We start from the raw sequence: 18,146 nt of genomic DNA on the forward strand, positions 1-18,146 counted from the left end.
GACCGACACACACACACACACACACACACACACACACACACTCTCTCTCTCTCTCTCTCTCTCTCTCTCTCTCTCTCTCTCTGTGTGTGTGTGAGGAAGGCAGGCGGACAGTGAATTGCTGCAGGTTAGACAGAGGGTGGGAGAGGTAGGGGGGGGGGGGGGAGTAGTGGAAAAGGAGAGAAGTAAAAAAACTTGGTGTGATGGTGGAATGACAGCTGTGTAATGCTGGAATGGGAATAGAAAAGAGGCTGGATGAGTGAGGACAGTGAATCATGAAGGTTGAGGCCAGGAGGGTTACAGGAACATAGGATGACTCGCAGGGAAAGTTCCAACCTGCGCAATTCAGAAAAGCTGGAAGGATCCATATGGCACAGGCTGTGAACCAGTAATTAAGATGAGGGATGGCAGCACGTTCAGCAACATGGTGGTCCACTTGTTTCTTGGCCACAGTTTGTCGGTGGCCATCCATGCGGACAGACAGCTTGTTGGTTGTCATGCCCACATAGAATGCAGCACAGTGGTTGCAGCTTAGCTTGCAGATCACATGACTAGTTTCACAGGTGGCACTGCCTTTGATCAGATAGCTGATGGTAGTAACTGGACTGTAGTAGGTGGTGGTGGGAGGACGTATGGGGCAGAATAAGGCGTCGGGCTCGGGCGCGGAACTGTTTAAAAGCAATGAGGGTCTCCAACGACGGGTGCCGCTTATGGCGCTGAAGAGCCCGCCGGCGATCTCGAATCGCCTCTGCGATCTCGGGCGACCACCACGGCACAGTCCTCCGCCGAGGTGACCCGGATGTACAGGGAATCGCAGATGCCGCCGCAGAAACGATGCTGGTGGTGACCGACTGAACCACCGCATCAATCGGATCAGTGGAAGGAGGTGCGATCACTGCGACAGATGTAAATAAGTCCCAATCAGCCTTATTCAGAGCCCATCTGGAGGGGCGTTCAGAAGAGTGACGCTGTGGCAGTGACAGAAAGATGGGGAAATGGTCACTACCACATAAGTCGTCATGGACCCTCCAGTGGATGGATGGTGAAAGTCCGGGGCTGCAAATAGAAAGGTCAATGGCCAAAAACGAGCCATGGACCGCACTAAAGTGGGTCGCCTCTCCCGTGTTTAAAAGGCAGAGGTCAAGCTGTGACAGAAGAGTCGCGACATCTCTGCCCCGGCCAGTAATCGCGGCGCTACCCCACAAGGGGTTATGGGCGTTAAAGTCGCCCAGCAACACAAAGGGAGGCAGCAGTTGTCCTATCAATGCAGCCAACACATGACGAGAGACATCACCATCCGGCGGAAGGTACAAACTGCAGACAGTAATAGGCTGAGGCGTCCACATCCTTACAGCGACAGCCTCTAAGGGTGTATGAAGAGGCACACACTCGCTGTAGATAGAGTTAAGGACGTAGACGCAGACTCCACCAGACACCCTCTCATAAGCTGCCCGGTTCTTATAATAACCCCGATACCCTCGTAGGGCAGGGGTCCGCATTGCCGGAAACCACGTTTCCTGGAGGGCAATGCAGAAGAAAGGGTGACTGCTGACGAGTTGGCGGAGCTCAGCAAGGTGGTGGAAAAAACCGCTGCAGTTCCACTGGAGAATCACTTTGTCCATGGGCGAAATAGGCGTGAAGGGACCGAGGAGGCAGATCACGTCACTGGGTCACCTGCTGTCACCGATCGAGGACCAGTACAATCGGCGTCCTTGGCGTCTGAGGGTATGGCGAGATCCAGGTCCTCAGCGGACGCCAGGATCTCCACCTCATCCCCAGACGCAGAGCCTGTATGGAGCGGTGGGGTGGATGCCACCGCGCGTTCCTTGGCCTTAGAGGCCTTCTTCTTCTTCGTCTTCTCTCTCTGCTCCTTGGGCTTTACTGGCTGGGAGGGCTCCACCGAGTCAGTCTCCGGGACGGAGGAGGAGCGGGAAGCCCTGCGACCAGCCGCTGGCCTGCTTTTCTTCCATTGGCTGACGTCACCCTTCCCAGAGGTGGAAACCTGGGAAGGGAGGGACCCGAGGGATCCCTTGCGAGAGAGAGTCGCCGAAGAAGTCGGACGCTTCTCCGGCTTAGAGTTGGGGACTTGTGTCCCCGATGGTTGGGGGGTCGTTGCTCCTGAGGTAGGTGGTGAAGGAGCAAGAGATGGGGAAGTGCCCCCCACCATCAAGGGGGCAGGTGTAGTATTCCGGCTCAGAGTGTTCAGTGGAATCGGTGCAGCAGATGACAAAACTACTGTTTTGGCAGCGGTGGCATAGGAGCTGGTCAGAGCCACAGGATGTAGCCTCTCGTATTTCCGCTTAGCTTCAGTATAGGTCATGCGGTCCAGGGCCTTATATTCCATGATCCGTCGTTCTTTCAGTAGAACCTTGCAGTCTGGCGAGCAAGGGGAATGGTGTTCGCCGCAGTTCACACAGATGGGAGGCGGCGCACATGCAGTATTAGGATGTGAAGGGCGTCCACAATCTCTGCATGTCATGCTGGAAGTACACCGAGATGACATGTGGCCGAACTTCCAGCATTTGAAACACCTCATCGGGGGAGGGATATAGGGCTTCACATCACATCGGTAGACCATCACCTTGACCTTTTCGGGTAGGACGTCACCCTCGAAGGCCAAGATGAAGGCACCGGTGGCTACCTGATTATCCCTCGGACCCCGATGGACGCGCCGGACGAAGTGAACACCCCGCCGTTCTAAATTGGCGCGTAGCTCGTCGTCTGACTGCAAGAGTAGGTCCCTATGGAATATAATGCCCTGGACCATGTTGAGACTCTTATGGGGTGTGATCGTGACAGAAACATCCCCCAACTTGTCACAAGCGAGTAACCGCTGTGACTGTGCAGAGGATGCCGTTTTGATCAATACTGCCCCAGAGCGCATTTTGGACAAGCCCTCCACCTACCCAAACTTGTCCTCCAAGTGCTCGACAAAAAACTGAGGCTTGGTCGCCATAAACGATTCCCCATCGACTCGTGTACAGACTAAATAGCGAGGTGAATAAGGTTCGCTGCCAACCGTAGCCTTTCGTTCCTCCCATGGTGTGGCCAGGGAGGGGAACGATTGTGGATCATATGCCTGAGCGTTGTATTGAGGCCGAGAACGCTTAGAGACTGCTGGCGGCTGGCCGCCAGCAAGAGATGATGTACCACGCTTCATTGCGGGTCATCCGCCCTGATGCCACTTACTCCGACCAAGGGCCCTCCCCACGGGCGCCACCCAGCCTCAGCAACGACCACCTGGCGGGATGGCCATTGCCGGGAGTCCCGATGCCCCAAGGAGACAGGCATCTACTCCTTGGCATACACGGGGAGTTAACGGCGCAGGCATCAGTAGAGCGATCCCTGTGTTGTCAGGGGGCTACAACCGACAGGGTACATGGCGGCCCCACCGCAACGGACTGGCTACCGTGCTGGATTTCAGGTGAAATGTAGTCCATGATCGTCATTGGCGCATAAAGCGACACAGCAGAGCAGACTGCAAAAACCGCACCCAAGAACAAAGCCACGCCCTAGAGATGGTGAGTGGGCGGGACAGCTATGCGACGACGACCAACCAAGCTAGAGATGGTAATGAGCGATGGACACATTGCACCTTGTAAGGCGCCCTTCCCCAATCAGCTCGCTCTTCGGAAGAATTTAGAAGATGGAGGTCAAACCCGGTAGGGGACCATCACATAAGGCCGAAACGTTTGAGACTCCTTTTAGTCGCCTCTTACGACAGGCAGGAATACCGTGGGCCTATTCTTACCCCCGAACCCACAGGGGGGGAGGGGGAGGGGAGAGTGGGAGGGGAGAGGGGAGGGGGAGAGGAGAGGGGGAGTGGAGAGGGGGAGGGGATAGGGGGATAGAGGAGGGGGAAGGGAGGGTGGAGGGGAGTGGAGAGGGGAGGGGAGATAAGGAGGGGAGAGGGGGAGGTGGGACGGGAGAGCGGAGGGGAGAGGGTGAGGGGAGAGGGTGAGGGGAGAGGGGGAGGGGGGTAGAGGGGGAGTATAGATGGCGGAGGGGAGGGGAGAGGGGGAGGGGAGCGAGGGGGAGGGGAGGGGAGAGGGGTAGGGGAGTGAGGGGGAGCGGGAGGGGAGGGGAGAGGGTGAGGGGAGTGAGGGGGAGGGTAGAGGGGGTGGAGAGGGGAGGGGAGAGCGGAGGGGAGAGGGGAGGGGAGAGGGAAGAGAAGGGAGGTGGAAGGGAGAAGGGGAGGAGGAGAGGGGGTGGGAGGGGAGGGCGGATGGGAGGGGGAGAGGGGAGGGGAGAAGGGGAGGGGAGAAGGGGAGGGGAGGAAGGGAGGGGGAGGGGAGGAAGGGAGGGGGAGGGGAGGAAGGGAGGGGGAGGGGAGAAGGCGAAGTGGAGGGGAGGAAGGGAGGGGGAGGGGAGAAGGCGAAGTGGAGGGGAGGAGGAGAGGGGGAGGGGAGAAGGCGAGGGGGAGGGGAGTGGGGGAGGGAGGATAGTGGGCAGGACATTTTACATTTCAGGGCACAACAAGACGTAGTCTAAAACCATGGCGGAGAATGTAATTCAGTTGCTCCAGTGCTGGGTGGTAGTGAGTTATGAGGGGAATGCTCCTCTGTGGCCGGACGGTGGGACTTGAGGTGGTGGGAGACTGGAAAGATAAGGCACAGAAGATTTGTTTTTGTACAAGTTTGGGAGGATAATTATGGTCTTTGAAGGCTTCAGTGAGACCCTCAGTATATTTTGAGAGAGACCACTCATCACTGCAGATGCTGTATGAAAGGGGCTTCTTGGTATGGAACAGGTGGCAGCTGTCGAAGTCGAGGTATTGCTGGTGGTTAGTAAGTTTGATATGGACAGAGGTATTGATGTAGCAATATTTGAGGTTTAGAGTCAACATCAAGGAAGGCGGCTTGTTGGGTTGAGTAGGAGCAGGCGAAGCAAATGGAGGAGAAGTTGTTGAGGTCCTGGAGGAATGGGGATAGGGTGTCTTCAACCTCAATCCAGATGTCATAAATGAATCTGAGCCACGTGAAGGGTTTAAAATTCTGGGTTTTTAGGAAAGATTCCTCTAGCCAGCCAGTGAATAGGATGGTAGAGAACGGTGCCATGTGGGTGCCCATAGCTGTACCTTGGATTTGTTTGTAGGTATTGCCTTCAAAGGAGAAGTAATTGTAGGTGAGGATATATGGTTGGTCAAGGCAATTAGGAAGGAGGTTTTTGGTTTTGAATTCATCGGGCATTGGGAAAGGTAGTGTTCAATAGTGTTAAGGCCATGGGCATTAGGAATGATAGTGTAAAGGGAGGTGGCATCAACAGGAACGAGCAGGGCACCGTGTGGTAAAAGAACAGGAACTGTAGAGAGTTGGTGGAGGAAATGGTTGGTATCTTGTATCTAGGAGGGTAGGCTCCGGATAATAGACTGTGGGTGTTGGTCTACAAGAGCAGTTTAGTAGATAAAAGTATTTAACACTATTAAGCAAAAATAGAAACTGAAATAGCATGGGTGTTTGAAGGATTCAAAAAAGAACTTTAAAAAGAAATAATAAAAAGTAAGAAGAAATCAATAAATGAACAAACTTTGTTTTGTCGGGTAGCAAATTCAAGCATAATCTTAATATAGGCTCTATTTAATAAAAAAAATGAATTTCCCAAAGGGAATTCTAATAACATAGAGGGAGAATTTATTGAATTTGATGAGGTAGTGCAGTCAGACCTAAATAAGAAGCTGGATAAATGCCTTTTGGCATTAGAAGATGAAATAGAAAGCAATAGGAAAGAGACTACATCCCTTGAACTATACATTATTAATATAATAGATGATACAGTCATGTCCACACTAAAAAAGAGAGGAAAATACAGATTTTTCACAGTGTGTGCTAGTATGTACATCCAGGGACACGGAATTATTCAGCCACATAGGAAAAAATGGAAGGGATTACTATTTGAGATGCCAGAAATTGGTGGTAGCAATTTCCTATAAAATGTAATACCCATTTGGCTAATGATTTCTAGGACTGAAAACAGAGCACTATTCACCCAAAAATATTTCTGAGAACAATGCAAAACTGGCATTGGGAGACAGTCTTGTCAGGGTATAATGCAATGTTTCCAAGAAGTTTTCAGTAGGTAGCGACATATTAAGTGAATCCGTGTACATGAAGTTTGAAATATAACCTCAGGGCGGGTGAATTTGTACTTGACAAATACAAGGTGCCATGAAGCATTTATTAAGTTTCTTCAACTATCTGTATCTATATCTATCTATTTTTTTTTTAAGACAGACAGACGAGAGAGAGAGAGAGAGAGAGAGAGAGAGAGAGAGAGAGAGAGAGAGAGAGAGAGAGAGCTACTCAATTGTGAATGAAAAATATTATGACAAAAATATAAAAATATGAGAACGATTCTATGAACCATAATCAGTTTTTGTTATGTTTGTGAGCAATTATCAAGAACTTCAACACACAAATCTTAATAGACAATCTGTATAATTTTAGAAGTAAACAAGAAAATCGTTACAGCAGCAAGTGTCCTTACTATTGCTCTAGATGAGCCCTCTCATGATACAGTCCAAGTGACCTGCCCTCCATTTCTGACCTCCCACAACCTATCCCTCTCTTCTCCTTGAGGAAGGAACTATTAGTTCTGAAAGCTAAGATAGTATGTCACTTTTACTTTTACACATATCTATTAGCAGTACTACATACTTTGTACCATGAATGTTAAGCACTGGCCAAAGATTCTGTCTCATAATTATTAATATCAGTAATGTCATTATTAAATGGTTATTATGACTTTAAGAACAGTATATGTTTCTGTATTTAGTAAAACATATTGTCATTCAACAAGGGAAAAATAAATATATTTAAATAAATGGGGCACATAATGTGTGGGCACCTGTGAGAAATGTTCAAATATCTTCACCTGAAGATTTGTGGCAGGTGCCCAGAGGGAATACTGTGCACGGCTGAAAACAATGACACGCCATCTGTCCAAAAAATTATTGAGCACTGGAAAGTTATCTTGAAACAAAGTGTAAAACATCTGATTTGCAAAGATGAGTAATTGGAAACTGGGCATTCTGAGAGTATAATGCAACACTTTTAGTATTGTAAGAAGTGACAGTAATCTGGAGCTGTGTAACTATGAACTTGAGCAAAATGCTCAAAATTTAATCTGTAAGTAGTTGTTCTGTTTTCTGCACCGAAGTTTGAAGATGTGCAAACAAAACAATGAAAACATAATTTTCAATAAAAAATAAATATAGTATAAAGCTTAATTTAAGCTCTTTGATACTAAAAAGAAAAAAAAACAGTATATTCTAAAGTGTTGGCATTTATTATGTTCTTATAGAGTCTGATAAGGTTAATGATGAAATTCTCAGATGTTGGATGATCTGAACTAATATTCAAATACAGTCTGAATAAATAATAATAATAATAATAATAATAATAATCAGAAGAAAGACACACAGTCCAGGGTGGTATTGATTAGTGAGGCGACGTGCTCCCTTGCATCTCATGAAGCGATTCGAGGATTATGGGCACATGTGGTTATTTATTGGAAGATTTGTTTGTGGGCTAGGTCTGAGGTAGTGCCTATCTGTGGTGGCCTTAGTAATATCTTGAATGTACTGGGCCTGGTTACTCATCACAACAGACGTGCCATCTATGGATGATCAGACACTGTGGTGAGAATGTGTTTATTTTTTTAAAAAAAAGTGAATGAAGTCAAAGATGAACACAGACCTCTGCATGAAGCCAGGGCAGTGAAGTACTCTCACCCATACAGAATGTGGCAGGTAACTTAAGGTTAAGCTTCCACAGCAGTAGACAAAAGTGGAGTCTAGGAGGCAACAAAGAAGTTGCACTTACCCCATGTTTAGGGGTGGAAGAAGACTATATTCAATTTATATGGTAATACTACTTTGGTAAAAATAATAATCACTAAAAAATCATCATCTTCCAGTACCATGTTTAAACAAAATAATTCACAGCTGCCAGCCTTGGCAAGTCTTCCTGCATTTCCTTACAGTCTTCCAGTATTCAACCTCACTACCTCGAATGACGAATGTGGTATTATTGATGTTTAATTTTCTTTGTACAGAACTGATGATTCATCATTACTGCAGTGCCAGCAGGTGTGTCATGTCAAGTATGCCAACTGAGGAAACTAAACAAAACTGGAAAAGTCAGATATGTGGTATGGTCTCTTCAATGACGATATGTATTTGACACTGTTGTTAATGAATTCTCACCCACTTATTACCACCTAATCTAAGTCATCAGTTTACTTACAGGCGTAACATTCTGTTATGATGTATATAAAACAAAATATACAAGTCATGTTTGTAAGTGCAGTAGATGGGAATCCCTAGAATTGCAGGAACATGGTAGTATGTAAACTCACACTGGAGTGCCCAGTTGTGTTAAATATGTCAGTAAGAAATCCCACCAAGTGAAGCCACATGCTTTTATCTGAATCCTAATCATGAAAGAATAACACTTACCAACATTAATTTGCGAATCAGAAAGGTTTATGGTGAAGGTGTTATGAAGAGAGAGAGTGTGTTTCAATGGTGTAGGGATTTTAGTGGAGGCAGAAAGAATGCCAATGATGAACAGAAGAACAAAAGACCTTCCACTCTGATGGATGAATGGTGCAAAAAATTGAGGAAACTGTTTGTGAATACCGCTGATCAACACTGAATGAAATCTCTGTTATGTTTTCACAACTCTCCAGAACACACTGACAGAAATGTTGGGTTACTGTGTGCAACATGTGTCCTGAAAGAGCTGACAGAATAGCACAAGAAAAATTGGGTCAATAGTGCCTTTGAGTCTCTTGAACGACTTGAAATCGAAGGTGGGATTTTCTCAGCTCTACTGTGACTAGATGAAACGTGGGATGCTTGTACATGCCTGAGACAAAAAGACAGTCTTCACAATGGTATCACACCAATTCGTCATCTGCTGAAAAATTCAAAACCACAATTTTAGGCAAAAGAATCATGGTCTCAAGCGCTTTGGGACTGAAAAGGCACCATTCTGGTGGAATTTATGCCTTCGGGGGAGACCATTCATTGCATAACAATATTGAGACCCTAAACAAAATGCAAAAGGAGCCTTCACATGAAAGGAGGGGAATGCTGATGAGACTCCTTAGCCACCAAGGAACTATTGGTCTAATTTGGCTGGGATGTTTTCAACTCCCCCCCCCCCCCCCCCCGAAGAGACACGAGTGGAATTAAGATTTCAACTGATGAGCACATGCAGAAAGAAATTCTGAAGCGGAGAAAGGAGCTGGTGGGAGCGTCCTTTGAGGAGGGTATAAAGAAGTAAAAAAATATAAAAATGTAATACACTTAATTTCTGAACATGCCTCATATTACAAAACATTCACTATGTAACACATCAGTTCCATAATATGAAAATTAAAGAAAAGGATACAAAGCAATATATAAATATATAAGACAATATGTTACCTTTGTGGTCACAAAATAAATACCAGATTGGTATTGAAATGCTGCTAAATTTTGTTCTTTAGCTGATCTTGCAACAGCAACAAAGATCATCCAGTTACATTGGCCTTCATTTCCGGATTCTGTATCAAACCACTGAGGGTCTCTGCCTGCAAGAAACAATTTGAAAGGTAGTGTTCTTCTGTCTCGGATTGGATTTCTGGATTTTCTTGGTGCCTGCAGGGGTCCAAATCTTGTGCGACGTTTTATATTTTCACGTGTAAAAACAGATATACCTGAGAACAAGAAGAATGAATACAGGGGAAGTACTTGAAAGTTAACAAAATGATACTGAAGATGAGCTTCACGTACTATTCAAGCATGTACCCATATCACATTTTCTGATCAAATTGAAAGGCTGTAAATCCATGGTCTACAGAATGTAATAGACAGATAATATCCATGTGCTTCTCTGGCAAATCAAAAGAAGATGAGTGAATGACTGTGCTATCAGCTACTTGCTGAGGTGGGAATGAGTAAATCTGAACAATTATCTCTGTCAGAAATGCTTTTCAGTACTTACCTCAGCTCAGTACAGCCGATAGAAACACAAAAAACAACCGAAAATTTAAGTTCCTAGCTTTCGGAATAAATGTTCCTTCATCAGGGAGGAGAGAGGGGAAAGAAAGGGAAGAAGGGAAAATGGATTTAGTTACTCACAACCCAGGTTATGAAGCAACAGGGAAAGGAAAACAGGGAAGGTAGCAAGGATGGAGGCATGGTTGTCAGAGGGAAGCTTCCCTCTCTAAATTAACGAAGCACGTCAAGAAAGTGCAAGAACACCGGAAATCATTGACAAAGTGTACAATATGATTTTCGAAGAATGGTTTCTAAAGGTGCGTCAAATTGCTAAAGCTCTAGGGATATCAAAGGAATGGGTTGGTCACATCTTGCACTTCTTCAGATTTGAAAGCAGATGGAAGTCTGAGGGAGCCTAATGTGGGGAACAAGATGGAGGTTCCAACACCTCATACAGCAAATCTCTCAGTTTCCGCATTGCCAGGATACATTTGTGGGCAGGTGCACTGTCTTGAAGGAAGATTTTTTTTCTTTCAGCTAGGTCTGTTTTCACAAGGAATTGAAGATGAGAAAGATTTACGCAAGATGGGTGCCAGGTGTGCTCACTTCAAACGCATTTGCGCAACACTTTCCAAAAAGTGCTTGGTGCATTTTAAGAACAACAAAAGTGACTTTCTGCATCAATTCGTTATGGTGGCTGAAACATCTTCACCACTACACACCTGGATACCAGAATCCACACAACAGTCTATGTAGTGGATAGAAGCTTGTTCTTCAGCTCCAAAGAAGGCAAGAATGGTGCCATCGGTGGGTAAGATCATGATGTTGGTGCTTTGGTATGCAAACGGAATTTTACTGATTGACTATCTCAAACAAAGTAAAGCTATAATTGGAGAATACTACTTTCCACTTCTAACGAAACTGGACACAAACATTTGTGAAAACAGACCCAGCTGAAAGAAGAAATAAAATCTTCTTCCATCAAGACAATGCCCCTGCCCACGAAAGGGTCTTGGCAGTGCGGAAATTGAGGGATTCGCAAATTAAGTTTTGGAACATCCACCCTAATCCCCAGAATTGGCTTCCTTGGAGTTATGTCTATTCTCAAAACTGGATAAATTCTTTGCAGGTCAGCACTTTCCGTCCAATCAAGTAGCCATTGCAGCTGTAGATGGGTACTTTGCAGTACTTCCTGAGGAACACTAAAGAGAGGTTATAATGGCAATGGAACACTGCTGGATGAAATGTACAGATATTAGAGGACATTGTGGTGAAACATAAAACTTTTTTGAAAGCATAATTTGGCATATTCACTATCAGGCTGAAAACTTTTCAGACCACCCTTGTACATAGTTCATCCATAGATTTTGATGAATGAGTTGGCGAATAGCAAATTTGTACCCTATATGGCCATATTTTTTGACTGCATTGACTTAGTTGCTTAAATTATTTACATCACCAAGGGACTGTTGACTTTAGTATTTGACATAAATTTGAAGTCGATACATCTACCTGCTCCCGAGGAACAGGGGTCTTAATTTTATGATTATGGGTCAATGGGAAATATTGTACAGGTTGTGAAGAATGAGTCTGTGGCATCAAAAATATGGCATAAATGGCTGTAAACAGACTGCACTGACTTAGAAGCCTAAATCTTTCACATCATCAAGGAACCGTAGACCTTAGTATGTGAGATAAATTTCGAGGATCTTAATAGTCAGACATACGGATGGACAACAATGCGATCCTATAAGGGTTCTGTTTTTACCGGATGTGGTAAGGAACCTTCAAAGCAAAGGAGATGCAGCAACTGTTAAACTGTCACACAGTGAATGTACAGTATGTCTCCAAAGGTATCAGAGACTCTTCTTGAACATCACTTAAAGGATACAAAGCTGAACTCTGCAATATTTATCAACATTTACAAGGATTTTCATGTCAACAACAGTGTTCTGAATTTGTATATAGTGAACAGCTAATTCTAATCATCTTTTTACAATGCACAGCATAACCGTATTTATAAGTTAACAATGTTTCAATAAAATGTGCATGTTTACCTTCAGAGTTGGAATTCTGAGGTCACATGCATAAATAATTCTAAGATAATTTTTTGAGGCTGTTTTAAATAATACATAACAATCTCAATCACAAGTAATATTTCAATTCCAACAGTGGTACGGACAGGACAGATAGCACATTATTATGACACTGAACATAACAACAACAATTACAACAAAGCAACAAAGATCAGTACATATATTTTAAATGCGATGGAACTGATGTATGACAACATATTACAAACTGACAAAGTAAACTGGCATACACTTCTTGACATTACAATCACAAAATAAAAATGAAGTAGTGTATTAAATGGGAACATAAAGCAAACTTGTACACTTCTTTAAAACACGTGCATTTTTAACTTATACTGGAAACATAAAAATAATATTAACTATCTTCAACTACAGAGTTATCGAGAAAGGGTGGAGATAGCACTTACAAAAGGACAATTGGGTCCCTACCAACATCAGCTCATAGATGTAGGGCAAAAGAGTGATAACTTGAGAGGGGGAGAGATGGAGAGGGGGAGGGGGAGAATGGTTACTCTTGACAACATTTACCACATTCTGAACTTGTTTCAGAGAATATTGGTCAAAGCTCTCTGTGCAACAGTTAGTACCCATAATATAGCAATCTTTATGGATAGTTTTGTCAGAATCAAACAAGGATGGACTGCTCACCAATCCTCTTCACAACAGAGTGGTGGGTCAGTGTCTATACACGCCTCAAATGTAATTCTTTACGAGACACATAAAGATCAAAATGCCAAATAACATATGGCATGAGTGTTCTACTGGCATGTCATCAGCATGCTGAGACTAATGAGAGGAGTTCACTGTGCTGACACACTTTTTTTGGTAGGATAATGTTTCACGGCTACAGTTGTGAGAGCCTTTATTAATGTTCAAGTTCCTGGAACATCAGTATTTAGGCCCACGTAAAAGACCATCAGGAACAGTTGACTGAGGAAACTGGAGCAATGACTTCAGGCCATGGAACACACACAGCTGCTTCTACACTCACACCTTGTTACAAGCTACCTGGCAAAATAAATATTAATATGCATCTTAGAAATCCAAATGTTTCTACCACATCTGAGAACAGGGAAGTTGTCTTCACAATTCAGTTCATAATCATATCAAATGAAGTTTTAAAAATCATTACAGGAAAGGATCCAAAATCTACTGCCTTAATCTTGACTGATAACATAATATTTTCAGCTGAGATAAAATGAAAGTACAAGGTAAATTAGATTTGTAGCATGAATAATTTATGAGAGCACATCTAGAAACCCACATAACATTGACAAAAGTATAGTATGGCCACACATTTTTTAATAGTCCTTTCAAGAATTGGCAACTGAAAGACAGAAATTGTGGACAACTTATGATATTTTTAAGTATCATACTTTTGAAATGTTCTCGAGTATTCCTCCTGGTGGTGATGTCCAAGGGATGGATGACATCACTAAGCTGAATACCATAGAACTTTTCAAAATCCTCATACACCGGTATATTGTACTTCTACGATAATAAAAAACTTACAAATTTTACAATGTAGGGTGTCACTACTTTGGGATGAAACATTTCGTCAGGTTTTCCATCATTAGTCTATTTAAGACATATTTTGTAACTGTATGAAAGTATAGACTGGAGGCACCAACAGTTATTCAGCTGGTTATGAGTAGCCTGAGGAAAAGAAATTACATTCCTTTATTCTTGTCTATGGTAGAAAAAAAGAACGATGATAGCCTGCAACAGCTAGGATTGCAAGTCTCAGTCCACCAAGGGGCTGGGGGGGAAGGGGGGGTGGTGGTAAAGAGGAAGTGTGAGGAATGGAACGATCTGCAGTGGGAATGATAATGTTTGCAAAATATTCCAATTGGTCATCACAACTGAGGATATCTCGTTCTTCAAAGGTCACCAGGGAGGAGTAATCTGCCATTTGGCTATGCTTGCATGTGGGGTAGGAGTCAACAAACGCATAGGACATGGGAAATGGTCACTCGAGTAGGTGTCAGGAAGACTGGACCACTTGAGACAACGGGCAAGTTGGGCAGTGCTGAAGGGTAGGTCCAAATGTGTGCGATGAGTTGGAAACAAATGTTGGTGCTCCTGCAGGGTATATACATGGCGGGGGGGGGGGGGGGGGGGGGGGGGGGACGGATTCAAGATTAAAAATACACCCTTTTCCCCCAATGAATATACACTTTTTCTGTGTTAAGTGACAGTATACTTTCCCTCAGGACTGTGAAACTTATCAATCCTATGAACAGTTAACGTTTTATACAGCAGCGCAGAACTTCTCGGCACTTTTGAAAATGAAAGCCGAAAAAAAAAAAAGGCACTGGACATTTTCGTAAATTCAAATTCCACCAAACACAGCATGTTAGTTTCCAAAGCATTGAAATCAAGATCGTGATGTGCTGTTATAGGCCAACCATAGCTCATGACACATGATCTCACCAACTGATGACAGTAGGTATTCAGAGCTTAGGCTATTTGATGTAGTCAGTCAATAGCAACATCACTGTTAAATAGCGTGAATACAAATAGGAAAAGTTTATGGCATAAACTGATATACATAGTGTACATACAGTATACATATAATATTGCTTATTTTGTGTGTGTGTGTTACACTTTAAGATACATCACACAAATGTGCCAGTAAAATTTTAAATAATGAATAAACGTCTGGTCTTCTGGGCTCAAAATATGTCTAGGTGGCAGGTCCTCAAACTGTTAAGTTTTAAATGAGAGTCAAATGCTCTGAGACTTAAGCAATTCATCCAACATTCTCACAATTAACATAATTCATCCTGCGTAACAGGAAATTTACTTTGAATTAACGCTTCTCAAACAACCATTTGTAATATTTTCCTGCCACCTGTTAGAAACAGGTTCATTTCAGCAGCTGCCATAGTGTGTCAGAAAACAGGCATTTCTGTGCGTGTGCAGCTACAATGATTTAGGAAGCCCATATGTTCGTATCAACTTACATTGTGTCAAAAAAGAAACAGGACATTAGAGGCTACTCCAAGAGCACTGGAGTTTTGTAAACTATACTAAAATGCATAATTCAGTTTAAAGTGCACATTCGTATGTCAGCTTCACAGTGAAGTAGGCCCCAACCTGACATTAAGCTTTTCAGTGTGGTTTTCAGGACGTAAATTTTCTTGGAGTACCACTATTGTTTTATTTCATGTTAGGTTCTTTATTATGGTTTAATGCCATACGTGCCAGAAGATGAAAATGTGCATTTGAAATACAGTGAACAGTTGAAACTAGCCTATAGTTTAGACTGAAATACTTTGTTTCAAATAAATTGACTGCCTTTGCAGAAAAGCTTAATAAAATCTGATTTTCTTTAGCAAACTGACAAAAATAGCTTCATTGTTCTGCAAGGAGCTTAATGCATGACAGCCAAAAACATGCAAATAAAATCCGAAAACAAGCTAATAACAATTTTAGCCTTTCATAATTATGTGAATGTATTTTAATTCACTTCAAGCTACCAGCCACAAAAATCCATTTTGTTTTTATTGACATGCGAGCTTTGAATGAAGAGGAAACAGCAAAATCAGTAACAACCACACTTCAAGTAGCCAGAAATGGGAGACAGTACTGCTCATATGTGACTCAGCTATGCATGCATGTGACCCCACTGGAAAGTGCTCAAATGAACGTAATGCAAACAATTGTGACTTCACAATCATGGTAAGTAGTTTGTTGTTATGATGAATTGCACACTTTTCATCCTAAAGCCTTTGACACATTTTGCTATTGACAGATGTTAGTGTGTCAGTTCTTACAAGCCAAAGTTACAAAAAGTTAACCGAAAACTAGAACACTGAAAAATTCTCAGAATTCTAAAAAAATCCTGGCTTTTTCCAGTTTTCTTCTGGATGAAAAAAATTCTGGGTTTTTCCCAGACTTCCCAGTTGTCCTGGGGTGTATACACCTCGTCCTGTATTAAGGCAGAAGAGGTTATGTTGATTAAGAAGGTCAGCCAAGAGGGCACCTCTCCGACAGGTTCTGGAAGAGCCCAAAAGGGGATGATGCACAGTAAAGTTACCTAATAGCAGAAATGGGTGAGGTAGCTGCCAAATAAACTGGAGTAAGTCTGCCCTGGTGATATCGAATGATGAAGGGATATAAATGGTGCAAAGGAAAAATGTCAAGTGAGGAAGGAAAAGGCGAACTGCAACAGCTTGTAGATGGGTAATTGGGGGGGGGGGGGGAGGGGAGGGGAGGGGAGGGGAGGGGAGGGGAGAGGTAGAGAGTGTGTGTGTGTGTGTGTGTGTGTGTGTGTGTGTGTGTGTGTGTGTGTGTTTTGGGGCTTACGGACACTCAACACTGAGGTTATCAGTGCCCTGACACACATCATAAGAAACGAATGTAGACAACATTTGTAAAATGGGAGCATACATGCAAAGAAAGGGGGAAAGTGAAATGAGAAAGGAGTGTCAAGGACGCCACAGGAAATTGTCACTGGCTGGCCACTTACGTAAAATGAGGGCGATCCAGTCTCCCTGTGAAGAAATTAAAACCCTCTCCCTAAAATCTTGGTAAAACATTGGACAATTCACAGAACATTAAAATTCTAACCACAATCGTCTGATTATTGCCTAAAAGACATGGCAGATCCGCTGGCAAGTCAGTCGCGGCCCACTGGTCAGAAAATAAAATGCAGTCCGATAAAACATGGTGCACAGTGACCTGGATGCCACAAGTGCCACACATTGAAGGGTCCTCTCGACAGAGCAGGAAGCCATGCATCATAGGACTGTGGCCTATCCAAAGCCGAGTGAAGAGAACCTAATCCCATCTACGTGGCTGAAAGGAAGTAGACCAAAAACACATTATGGGCTTCACGAACTGGAGCTTATTGTCAGTCACTTCCATCCACTCATCCTCCCACCAATGCAAGACTCTTGACATCAACAGCGAGGTGAGAGCGTGCAGGGGGATGGCCCACTGAAATACTTGCAGATCGAGACACGCCTCCTTGACTGGGAGATCTGTCCTTTTGTAATCAGAGAGATGGGTTGACTATGAACGTCATCCCATATGAACAGCATGACTCCTTCATAATGTGGAATGCCAACCTAAGGGGGAAAGTCAAAATGGACCGGAAAAAAATGCGAAAGCTCAAAGTGGTTGTGAGGACACACTTTTGTTTCCTGAAGGCAGAGTGCAAGGGGGTGCTGTGCTTCTAAAAGCAGCCATAAATCCACTTTGTGGGATTGAAGACTGCGACCATTCCGTTGGAGGAGAGCCATGATGAGGAAAAAATGACGGGGTGTCACTTTGGTGTCAGCTGAGTACCAGCCGGTGAAGACTCACTGCTACAGGGCACATAGGCAGGAGGATCCTGCTCCATGAGGTCCTCAGAAGCACCAGCTTTCTTGTGCTGTCAGTCTGTGGAGTCCAACGCAGAAAATGATTGGTGGTGTGCACCGGCAACACAGAGGCCAGGCAGGCGAAGGTATCATCACATGACGACACCGTCGAAGAGGACCTTTGAGTCAGCGAAGGAGAAGACTTCTTCGAGCCTTTCCAGTTTTGGATGGCTAGAGGGACGTAGGAAGTCTTCACAGGAGTACTCCTCCATTCCTTCCTGGCCTGCTGGTTGTGTAGCTAGTGGCTTCACCCCTTGAGGTGAGAGTCTGATTGCCTGTTGCACAGCTCGATGAGGGGACGGCAATGCTACCTTGACACTGGGTGCTTTCACAACCTCAGAGCTGAATCTGAGGTCGCATGTCTTTGTGGCCATGTCCTTCAAGGATACAGATGTAGCAAGAACAGAACTATAAGGACCAGACAGTAGAACACAGGGTTTGCAACTAGCAAATAACTTGCGAGTCACCGGGTAAGACTCTTTTTTTTTCTTTTACTCGGATCTCCTGGACAGCTCAATCATCAAGATAATCAGGACAATCTCGAAAGGAGGTGGCATGGCCACCGTTACAGTTGATACAGTAGGGAAGGGGCAGCAGACAATCATCCTCGTGTGCGTCCCTACCACATGTTACACATTTGGCTGTGTGTTGACAAGACATTCTAGTGTGGTTGAAACAATGACACTGGTAGCAGCACATTGT

The 18,146-nt window shown here is 44.2% G+C and overlaps 1 protein-coding gene across 2 annotated transcripts in view; it reads right to left on the bottom strand.

The window, feature by feature from the left end:
- Window positions 1-18,146, bottom strand: part of LOC126278193 (zinc finger protein PLAG1-like) — a 99,702-nt gene that overhangs the window by 65,245 nt on the left and 16,311 nt on the right. For both annotated transcript variants that reach the window (XM_049978107.1, XM_049978108.1), the window contains one exon: window positions 9,428-9,699. In XM_049978107.1, the coding sequence (XP_049834064.1) occupies window positions 9,428-9,699 (272 nt within the window). The remainder of the gene's footprint in view (window positions 1-9,427; window positions 9,700-18,146) is intronic.

The sequence above is a fragment of the Schistocerca gregaria genome, chromosome 6 (genome assembly GCF_023897955.1).
Source record: "Schistocerca gregaria isolate iqSchGreg1 chromosome 6, iqSchGreg1.2, whole genome shotgun sequence".
Lineage (NCBI taxonomy): Eukaryota > Metazoa > Arthropoda > Insecta > Orthoptera > Acrididae > Schistocerca > Schistocerca gregaria.